The sequence below is a fragment of the Malus sylvestris genome, chromosome 10 (assembly GCF_916048215.2).
Source record: "Malus sylvestris chromosome 10, drMalSylv7.2, whole genome shotgun sequence".
Classification (NCBI taxonomy): Eukaryota; Viridiplantae; Streptophyta; class Magnoliopsida; order Rosales; family Rosaceae; genus Malus; species Malus sylvestris.
This window is the reverse complement of record NC_062269.1, coordinates 23,997,950-24,008,244: the sequence shown is the minus strand read 5'-3', so window position 1 is coordinate 24,008,244 and position 10,295 is coordinate 23,997,950. Positions and strand designations below refer to the sequence as shown.

Below are 10,295 nucleotides of genomic sequence, written 5' to 3'. Positions count from 1 at the left end.
TTTGTGAATTTAGAGGCTAAATTTTGGTTATACTTGATAAGTACTCCATTCGATCGGGGGTCTGTCCAGTCAGTGACAGACAAAGAGAGCTTGAAAATGGCAATGGCTTGGAGGCTTCCTACCCAGCTGGCAACGCCCGGAAACCTCCATCACAATGACTCCAAAACGCCGTCGTTCGAAGCCTCACTCTCATGGTGCCGGACTTTAGCTCCAGACCATCTCCTTCCTATGTCAAAATCTTCCACCTCTACCGCCACTGGTTTGTCTCCTCCTCACTTCAACAGGAAAGCTTTCGTTTTGCCACTTCAATTCACAAGATTGAAAAGAACCCATTTTTTTATTTACAAATTTGAAAAGAACCCTTTTTTTCTTATTTTTGATTTTTGTGTGTTGGGAACAATACGCGGCGTTTCATGAAATGTACGGCCAGGGCGGGAGCTGGGGCTGTGAATCTTGCTCCGGGGAGACCCGTTTGACCCACCAACATACTGGTGGTCGGCGCCACCGGGACATCCAGAAGAGTGAATGTGATGTGCTCATGTGTTGGTGAACAGGCAGACCTTAGCAAACCAGAGACAATCATCGATTGCGCCACGGGACATCCAGAAGAGCCCATAAAAAAGGTGAGTTTCTTTAATAATTATTAGTTTTCTGTTATCATTAATAATGAGGATGAACAATTCATTCGTTGTATGATCAGTTCGTTCATTACAAACGTAGATCTAAGCATATCGTTGTCTAATTTTTGTTTCCTACTTGCTTTACAGTGTTCGGGCATTTGTCATATGGAATTGCTTCTGTCTTACTCCTTTTTGTGTATTTATGTTATTCCTGTAAGACCGAGTCAGGCTTATCCACAATCCAGCTCGTGTTTGAATGCTTTAAACTCATCTGTTAGTCATTCTAGATTGCAATCCTTATCTGAGGCTAAGTCTGATAGGTCTAGGTCTCATTTGAATGACTAACAGATGAGTTTCAAACACGAGCTGGATTGTGGATGGCTCGGTCTAACAATTCCTTGTTCAGTGAAGAAATTGGAATAAATTAGAAATGGTCTGTGGATTGTTCAACCTTTCAAAAAATGCTCCAATTGAATTTAGAGGTTCGTGTATCCATCTAAAGGTCTTCAGAAATCATGAAGTTATTTTATATGTTGCAGTAAACATTACCGGACTCACTAATTTGTCCTGCATGCATTTTTGGTCTCATCTAACCAATTTTTCTATTTAGATAGGTTGGGAAGGAAAAGTTGCTCTTATACAATGTGTGAAAGCAATGGGAATCCAAAAATTTGTATTCTATTCCATCCACAACTGTGACAAGCATGCCGAAGTTCCACTTATGGATATCAAGTATTTCACTGAAAAGTTTCTCCAGGATTCAGGCATAAATTACATCATAATTCATTTATGTGGATTCATGCAAGTACGTTTCACTTAAACTTTCTCTCTTACTATCTTGTTACTGGCATATCCAGATTTGTGCTTCACTGTTAGCTTGATGTGTCAAATTAATTTCCGTATCTTCTTATTATTCTTATTCTCAGATTTGTGCTTCACTTTCATTCACTTTCTTTATCAGAAACAACAACTAAACTAGACAGAGTTATAAGAAGTGCATGTATAAAAATCATTCAAAACACAGGCATGCATCTAAGCGCACACACCCTGAAAAGGTATGCATATGTTCGGAAGGGAATCTTTCCAAGGACATGATTTCATAAGGCTAGCTATCCTTCCGTCCTTGTAGTTTCTTGTGTTTGGTTGTGAGTTGTGAATATCTACTTCGACGTTACGTTAGTACTAGCTACTAAATGAAAAAGCTTATCTTTACCTCTCGTCATGTTATCTGAACACTTTTTTTTTTTTTTTTTTCCCGGTATTAGGATGTAGCTCATCTGTCCTTTATAGCTTTAAGAAATGAGAAAGTCAATCAGATATAGTAACCAAAATTACCTTTCAAAATAAGCTACGTGATTTTGGCAAAATAACATTTTTCAATTTTTCATGTCAGCAGCAATATTAGAGATACCAGATTAGCAATTAGCTTAGGAAGTTGCAGAGAGATGAATTGCAAAGTGAGAAACAGTATAATTAAAAAGGGATTAAGGTGCTAATAAAAGAGAATCAGACTCTTAAGTAATTGGGATAGAAGTTGCTGCCAGATAGATTACATTGGAGCAGTTGCATGCAGAGATCTGATCAGGCTTTTTTTTTTGGAAGAAGAAGAGAGGGGGGGGGGGGGTTGTGAATGTGCCCCATTGAACTATTTTTTCTGTCTTAGGTTCCAACGTATCAGCAGCAGAAGCTTCAGGTCCTTTTCTGAAAATAACAGTACCAAGACTCCAAACTCCAAAGAGTCCATTGTCTTCAACACTGGCCTTAAGCCCATCACTTGAATTCAAGTTGGTCTGGTCGGTTTTGTTGCTAGTTTTGTAATTGCTGAACCTGTGAGTATATATAAAGAAAGATTTACCGTTGATTAGTATAATGGTACAATTATGGCATCTTTATATGTATCTAAATATTTTGCATACAATTTTTAAGATTGATTTTGGTTGTTCTTTCATTTTGATATTTTGTTTTTGGATTTTTTAACAGGGGCTTTCTGTTTTTTCATTCGTTCTCATCGCTTCTACAGAAGAGGTCAGTTTTCTTTTCTGCTTTTAAACAGGGTTTAAAGAGTAATTATATGTGATTGATTTTCTGCTATGGTACGTATTGAAATTTCTTATTTATATAATTGTAGATGTTCTTAGTGTGCATTTATTTTACTTGATTGTTTTATAGAAGAATTGATTTGTATTGGTTGTGGATCCTGTTAATCTTTGGTTCTGTGATGCCTTGTACTTTCGATAATTTCAATGCTAAGTACGGCTTTTTCTATGCTGAGAAGAAAGTAGACTTTTTGAATTTGAGTTATCTAATGCACTCTTTGAATGGTACTTTAGTGATTTTTATTGAAGTGTATGAATTGTAAGTCAAAGAATACATACTTTATTTTGGTGGCATCAGAGGTGGATTTGGAATTTCTTGGGGATGTTTTCTTTATCAGAGTGATGATTGGGATATCGTTAGAATCTGACACGTTTTCTTCTGGAGTCTTGACAGTGAGAGTTGTGTCAGGTTTCTCTTTAGTTGTAACATCTCTTGTACCACCATTCATTACACGTAGGAAATGTGTAATGGCTGCTGTACATAGAACGGAAGTATCGCAGAGCATGTTTAAAGAGAGTGGTTAATGTGACAGAATCAACTACAAAACACAGAGACATAAGGGAAATTTTTCATAGGTTTTATTTTAATAATTGAGAAGGTTCTCTATTGGATTGAGAACAATAGAAGCTTTAAAAAGTAGGTGGGTGTTTTTACCTTTTTCTGGATCCAGAATGCTTAAATCTTGTACACATTTTGTTTTTTCAGCTTCTAATTGTTGAGGTACCATTGGTTGCATTACAGAAGCTTGCACCATCCTGACAAAGTTTATAATGGGCAAATCTGTATGTGTATTTTTATATTTGATGAAAACAATATTGGGATCAAGATTATAGAAGAACTATAACTTCTTCATTTTAGTTTTGCATTTTAAGTTGAAATTCCTCGTATTCACATGTTGTACTTACAGTCGTATAGAGAGAGCTTGAAATCGTAAAATTATGTATGAAATATTTTTTATATGAATCAAGTTCATGCTAGATACCAATGTTGCATGCAAAGGTGTAGGATTAATCACAAGGAAGAAATAGTCTCCCTATAACTTTATTGATATACTTTATTAATCATCATTCGTTCATCAAAAGTTATTTAGGATTTTAGAAATGCTGTGGGCAGAGGTTCTATATCACATAATATTCCTTTCAAGTTCTGCATTTCTAATTAATTGCTTTTTAAGAACTTGTAGAGACATTTCCTAGTCATATTCTGATTTTTTTTTTTAAACAACAATGTCACTTCTACTCTAGCATTACTACTATCATGGAAAAAGACATTGTTGTGAAAATATATTGAAGAAAAAAAAAAGTATAATAAGTTAGAGGGGATTGGAAGCCATACCCTAACAAGAAGTAGAAAACTATTAGAAACATAAAACAATTAAGACAACTCCTAAGAGAAGTTCAATTGTCAAGTTCAACTACGGTACCTTATATGGTATTTGTGGTTGAAAACACGTAGGTGAGGCCTGGACCAGCAACAGACTCGTCGCTTCCACTTTCTCCCTCAGAGTCATCGCTTCCACTTGCCTCCTCAGATTCATTGCTTCCATTGGCTTCAAGATCACCACTCCCACTTGCTGCAGGCTCATCTTGTTCTTGTCGCGACATAACATCACATTTTAATTTCTCAGCATCTTCGGCATACAACAGGCATATCCCACACTTTTCCACATTACAGAATCTATTCAATTCGTAGGAGTGAACAGAGACCTCAGTGACACGGTCGTAAAAAGCAGCGGACCATTTTGCTCCCTCTTCATATTCAAGGTCTTTATACAATACGAACACATGCCTAAAATAGAATGTGGAACCATAATTTTTTCCATCTTCAAACGGAACATAGAAAGAACAATTGATTTCATGACTTTCCCCCTCTTCTGTTTTGAAATTGTACTTGCCTCTAAACTGCAGACCCCCTTTAACATAGAAATCGGATGCAACAACAGATAGAGCGAAACCCAAGAAACCTTCACGAAACCAATTTGGAGGAAGCTTAACATTTATTGAAGCCCTCTCATTTTGGTGTACGAACCAATTTGGAATTTTATATCCCGGACATACAATGGTAACTAAGGGCTCAGAAAACTTTTCCTGCAACATTGTTTGACATCTTGTTACTTAACAGAGAGAGAGAGAGACAAAGAGAGAGACAGAGAGAGAGAAACATACGTAATCTACCTCTTCTTCCTTTAACTTTGAAGACGCAGTTGCCACTCGCATGATTCTAAGCTGTGCATCAGCCATTATGTTGCTGCTTGCTTCATCATAATAACCCATGCTTCGACAATTATAAAAGGCGAGTTGCTCTGGAAGCAATTCATATATATTCCAACATTGGGTAATTGCAGTTCTTGAACTTGCCACTGTCTTCAGTAACTTGCAGCCATCTGCTTGAAGACGACTTAGCACTGGGAGCTCTGGTAAAGATTCAAGGCTCATGCACTTGATTAAGCTGAGAGTTTTAAGATTTGTTAATTTGTAGATGCTACTTGGAACAGCTTTAAGTTTCTTGCACCAACCAAGATCTAATGTTTGAAGCCCGATTAGATTTCCAGCTGACTGCGGAAGCGCCTCAACTGCCGTTGCTTCTAAACAAAGAAACTTCAGATGTTCCATTGGCTCCAATATTTCAGGGAATTCGTAAAATCCAGTGCAACCAGTGAGATCAAGTACCTCAAGAGATTTCAACTTACAAATGCTCGTTGGGAGACTGGCAAGATTTTCGCAATTCTTCAGTTTAAGTGTGGTGAGACGAAAGAGACACTCCATTGATGACGTGGGAAATACTTCTATTGCTGTGCTAGACAAATCTAATTCACCAATATCCCTGGGAAGCTCCCAAAACTCGCCAAGAGAGTAGCAGCCCTCTAGACTAAAAGCACCAGAGACTCTCAGCTTGCAACTGCTGCTTGGAAGTTTCTTAAGTTTTTCACAAAATCCAATATCCAAGGAAGAAATCTTTTCATGAGACCAAACTGATGACGACAACTCCCTTATGCCACTTCCTCTTAAACATAAGAATTCAATATTGCCAGGTATCTCTGGAAGATACTCGAGACTCTTGCAATCTGAAAGATCAAGATAAGTAAGCTTGTCAAGATTTTTAAAATGTGGAGGAATTTTAACCAAACTTTCACATCCGGAAAGATCTATGTGCTCGATATTTGGACTCCTAGAGAGGTTTGGAAGTGCAGTTAGACGGTTGGAGTAACGAAGATCGATCACTTTTAAGTTCATAAGATTCTGTAATAAAAATTAAAGAGAAAAGGTAAGAATTAACAACTTAGTCTGAATAAGTACTACACTACTTCTGTCTTACACAAAAACTATAATAAGCACATATACCTGGCCTCCATTCCAAAGTTCTACACTACTTCTTGTTATGTAGGGCATATGAAGCTCAACAAGATTGTCAGGAGAAAATTTTGGGGGCAAAGATTTCAAAGGATATCCCTTCCAGAAAAGATAACGAAGAGAACTGGGAAGAGAGAGAGTAAGGTTTGGAAAGTACTCTCCATAAGTCTCAAAATAGTAAAACGGAGAATTTCTCAAGACCAAACTAGAACTATCAACATTGAGCAATCTCAGATTCTGCATATTTTCGAAGTCTGCACGATCCAAGTTTTGCTCAGATCCAATGTCGGACCAGTTGAAGTGTATGGCTTGAACCTTTTCAGTTCCCTGACAATCAACAACAAAGTACAAATGTGAATACATTAACATACAGCAAAATTCAATCGAAACTACATTTGTAGGGATATAACTTATTGATCTCTTTCTTGTCTTTATTGTTTAAAAGAAAAAGTGAATGCAATTGCGGCTCTTACCGTGTTATTTTTCAATACATGATAGACATCCTCAGCAAGGAACAACCTATTACGTCTTCCGGGCTCTTCAATACATTGTTTGCGAACAATTGCCCAACCCATTTCTTGTACCAAATCATGCATATCTATGGTTTCCCATTCCGAATCAATAGTTATGAGTGACCTATCACGGAGAACTCTAATTCCATCTGCCGCACATAAACCACCGTGCATTTGGCCAAAGTCTACCATCTTTTTTACATGTTCAATACGATACCCTTTATAAAAGCATGCTATATCAAGAAATATCTCCTGCTCATTTTCTTGTAACAGATCATAGCTTATTCTGAACACATTCTGAATCTTCTTGCTGGGAAATTTTTTCAGTTTATTCAATGCATCTCCCCACTCGTCTTTGCTCTTACAGGGAAGGAATAAGGAACCCAAAATTTCAAGAGCCAGTGGAATGCCTCCAGCATATTTTACCACCCTTGCGGACAACTCCGTATATTCTGCTCTAGGAGAGTTATCCTTGAAAGCATGAGATTGAAAGAGCCAAAAAGCGTCATCAGTGTTTAATTCCTCAACCCCGTATATATATTTTTCATCTGTAACAGCATTCAGAAGTACGCTCCATTCTCTACTTGTTACGATGATTCTACTTCCATCACCGTAGTGAAGTTCACCTCCAGCTACATCTTTTATTTGCATTGAATCACTAACATCATCAAAAACAATGAGAGCCTTTGTACGACTGAACCCCTCTTTAACAGAAGTCGAATCTATGGAGTGTTTTTCTTCATTTAAGATCTCTCTAAGAAGTGTTTTTTGCAATTGATCGACTCCATCTTTTTGCTCTAATTTCTCCCTAACATTTTTAAGAAGACAACAAGCATCAAAGTTAGAAGAGAGTCTCCTGAACACAGCCTTAGCAAGGGTGGTCTTTCCAATACCACCCATACCCCAAATGCCTACAGTGCAAACACCTTTCCAATTATTAGTGCTTAATAAAGATTCAACTTGCTCAATGCGGCTTTGAATTCCAACCATGCCCCTTAAATCATATGAGGTTTCACGTTTCAATTTCGTTGAAATATCTTCCACAACTTCTTCAATGAAATCAGCTTCCGTCCTGCAAAATATGATAATGGATGACAAGCAATATATGGTAAGCAATGCCTTCACTAGTCTATAAGGATTGCTTAAAGACTAGTTTGGTATTATTGGGTTTTTTTTTCTTCAAAAAGTTGCTTTAGAATAACCAACTGTAAAATAAAACAATTGAGTGTTTAGTAATTTTTTTTTGTTAAAGTGCTTTTAACAAAAAAAAAACAGTGATCGAGTGTTTTTTTAAATGACTAAAAATGATATGAGAGTGAATTTAATATAATAATTTTTTTTTGTCAAACTAACTTACTTCCATTAAATAAAAAGACAAGTACAATGAAAAAGCAGCCCACAACCTAAAAATAAGCCCAACAATGAATAAGAAAATACAGTAGATAGGCTCAAAAGTGGCCAGCTGAACAACAACAACCCTAAGACTGGAATGGAAACCAGCAACAACCAGATGCACCTCCAACGCAAAGTCACCACCACCATCATTGAGAGAACGAACCAATGGAACAACTAGATCAACGGAAAATGGGGGTGAGCAAGCCACCCGCGCAGTGAGTGCTCCAATAATCCTACCAAATAGTGCTAAAAGCACTTTAACAGCCACCCAACACCCGAGGAGAAGCACACGGGCCGAGTAGCAAAGGCTGGTGGTTGAGGACGAGCGACGTAAAGTAGCACCGAAGCATAATAGGGCCATGAAGGTCCAGATCTAAGACCAACTCATGGGAATTGAGACAAAGTTCAAAGAACAAAACTCAAGGGAAACCAAAACAAAGACCAAAAGAGAAAAGGTTCAGAAATTTAAAAACTTTAAGGATGGGGGAAGGATGAGGGAAAGAAGGGGAAGAGGGAAGAAGCAGAGGGTGGAGATGGATGAGAAAGATGGCAGGAGGGCTAGAAAAAGGTGGGAAGGAAGGGGAAAGAATGGGGGAAGACGGAAGATGCAGAGATTGGAGAAGGAAGAGAGAGACAGAAGGATGGCTAGAAAGAGGTGGGAGTCGGGCTGCTGCTGACCCTAAGGCGGAGCAAGGAGCGGCGGCTAAGAGGATTTCTTTTTCGTAAAGGCAAAGAGGAAGAAATGTTTGAGAGAGAGAGAGAGAACGCGTTATCATTAATTTAATTTATTTTCTATTTATAATATTTAATTTACTTGATGACTATATTTAGCACACGTATCTTACCATTTATATTGTGACATGTGATATACCATCATGTTCCAATCACATTGAAAAATCTCTCCATTCACTGTCTCTCCAAACCCTAAACCAACCCCTCCCCCCCAACCCACAAAAATCCCAAACTTGGTCCACCCAATCTCTGCCCCTTGGGAGCTGACACTGCCAGAAAGTTTATGGTTCACGCAACCTTCTCGAGAGAAAGGAGCGGTGGTGCAGGCATGGCCCGATGTGGATCTGGCAGAACTAAACAGGTGCGATTAAATTTCGGTTTAATTCTGAAGAATTTGGGTGAAATATCTGTGGGTTTTCTTTTGGATAAAGGGTGTGCAATAATATTCGCAGGGAGAGGGAGAGGAAGGAGTGGCGGAATTTCAGGGGTCGGAGTTTCAGGGCCGCGCGAGGAATTCGGGGGTTGGAATTTCAGGATTTCTGGATTTTCTATGGCGGATGGTATGCAATTCAACTGATATGCTTTTCCATTTTGAATGGCCCTTTGTTTTTTTTTTTTTCAAAAGCAGACCAAACACAAATTTCCCTCTAGCTTTTTTACATTCCTACTTTTAAATAATGAATATGGTTCCTATAAAAAATAAAAATAAAAATTTGAAAAGAAATAGTCACAAGTAGAAATTCATACAAGTTACAAAGTTACTTACCCTTTGTTGTTTGAATAATCAAACCCAGAAAGATTGGCTGCAGTCCTCAAAGCTTTCCTCCACTCGCGCACCTTGCCCATACTGTCCTTGAAACGTTTTTCAAGTTGAGCAAATGCATCCGCATAACTCCCCTTTTGTTTTCGCACATCTGATGGATTGATGTTGTAAAAAATGGTTACAACCATCTGGCCTTTTTTCTTTCTGCATTTGAGTATATGCACAAGTTCAATCAAACACCATGTGGAAGACGCATAGTTTTTGGAGAAAATGATCACCGAAAGCCTTGATTTCTCGATTGCTTCTAGCAGACCGGGTCCAATTTCGTCTCCTTTCTTCAGCTTGTAGTCTATGTAGGTTTCGAATTTCTTGCGAAGTACGGCAGCACGAAGGTGGCTGGTGAAAGTTTTGCGGGTGTCCTCGCCTCTGAAACTAATGAACACATCATACTTTTCTGGAAGAGGGGGAATATCAACATCATCATCCTTATCATCAACAGCAGAAGCATCACCAGCACCAGAAGAAGACGAAGAAGAAAATGTTAATGATCCGCAGCATAAGTACAACAGAGTCCCAATGGCGATGACGATGAGGTTGAAAACTTGAACGAACCCAATCAAATCCATCTCTCTATCTGTTAAAGGAGAACGAAGCGATCAAAGCGAGTATTTGATTACAGATAGCAGAGAGCGAATCTGGACTAGATCAGATTTTAGTGCTGAAAATTTGAAATTGTACTAGTTCTTATTGAGTATGTGCAGAAAGTTACAAACACGCCAGGGAGGACAAAAATTAAAAATTTGGAGAGACAAGGATTAGTCGCCTA

The 10,295-nt window shown here is 38.2% G+C and overlaps 2 protein-coding genes and 1 long non-coding RNA gene across 9 annotated transcripts; 2 read left to right on the top strand and 1 right to left on the bottom strand.

Moving 5' to 3' along the window:
- Positions 1–4,304, top strand: LOC126585342 (protein HIGH CHLOROPHYLL FLUORESCENCE PHENOTYPE 244, chloroplastic-like). Of its 6 annotated transcripts, none has more exons than XR_007610447.1 (5): positions 2–623; positions 1,235–1,425; positions 2,284–2,449; positions 2,601–2,645; positions 4,173–4,304. XR_007610447.1 is itself a non-coding variant. In XM_050249756.1 (4 exons), exons 1-4 carry the CDS (start codon positions 531–533, stop codon positions 3,111–3,113), a joined length of 336 nt encoding a protein of 111 aa, XP_050105713.1. In that variant the 5' UTR covers positions 1–530; the 3' UTR covers positions 3,114–3,702. The 6 variants fall into 6 exon arrangements, 2 of the variants coding, with proteins under 2 accessions (XP_050105713.1, XP_050105714.1); XR_007610446.1 differs by lacking the exon at positions 4,173–4,304 and adding an exon at positions 3,111–3,702; XM_050249756.1 differs by lacking the exons at positions 2,284–2,449; positions 4,173–4,304 and adding an exon at positions 3,111–3,702 and having other exon boundaries at positions 1–623; positions 1,231–1,425.
- On the bottom strand, positions 2,071–10,295 carry LOC126585318 (TMV resistance protein N-like). Of its 2 annotated transcripts, none has more exons than XM_050249710.1 (6): positions 9,473–10,295; positions 6,541–7,651; positions 6,059–6,394; positions 4,883–5,956; positions 4,141–4,804; positions 2,071–2,447 (listed from the first exon to the last, which is right to left on the bottom strand). In XM_050249710.1, the coding sequence occupies exons 1-5, from the start codon at positions 10,093–10,095 to the stop codon at positions 4,142–4,144; spliced, it is 3,807 nt and encodes a 1,268-aa protein (XP_050105667.1). In that variant the 5' UTR covers positions 10,096–10,295; the 3' UTR covers positions 2,071–2,447; position 4,141. The 2 variants fall into 2 exon arrangements, with proteins under 2 accessions (XP_050105667.1, XP_050105668.1); XM_050249711.1 differs by having other exon boundaries at positions 4,892–5,956.
- On the top strand, positions 8,439–9,644 carry LOC126585356 (uncharacterized). The gene is made up of 3 exons (XR_007610474.1): positions 8,439–9,067; positions 9,159–9,266; positions 9,501–9,644. It is a non-coding gene; the product is annotated as an uncharacterized LOC126585356 (long non-coding RNA).

What these genes read in the sequence shown, in the direction of transcription:
- LOC126585342 (XM_050249756.1), top strand. Translation starts at nt 531, where the DNA reads ATGTGCTCATGTGTTGGTGAACAGGCAGACCTTAGCAAACCAGAGACA. An exon ending in CAGAAGAGCCCATAAAAAAG is followed by an intron (nt 624 to 1,230) that starts GTGAGTTTCTTT and finishes TTTTCTATTTAG; the next exon opens with ATAGGTTGGGAAGGAAAAGT. An exon ending in ATTTATGTGGATTCATGCAA is followed by an intron (nt 1,426 to 2,600) that starts GTACGTTTCACT and finishes ATTTTTTAACAG; the next exon opens with GGGCTTTCTGTTTTTTCATT.
- LOC126585318 (XM_050249710.1), bottom strand. Translation starts at nt 10,095, where the DNA reads ATGGATTTGATTGGGTTCGTTCAAGTTTTCAACCTCATCGTCATCGCC. An exon ending in GATTATTCAAACAACAAAGG is followed by an intron (nt 7,652 to 9,472) that starts GTAAGTAACTTT and finishes CATATTTTGCAG; the next exon opens with GACGGAAGCTGATTTCATTG. An exon ending in AGGAAGAAGAGGTAGATTAC is followed by an intron (nt 4,805 to 4,882) that starts GTATGTTTCTCT and finishes ACAATGTTGCAG; the next exon opens with GAAAAGTTTTCTGAGCCCTT.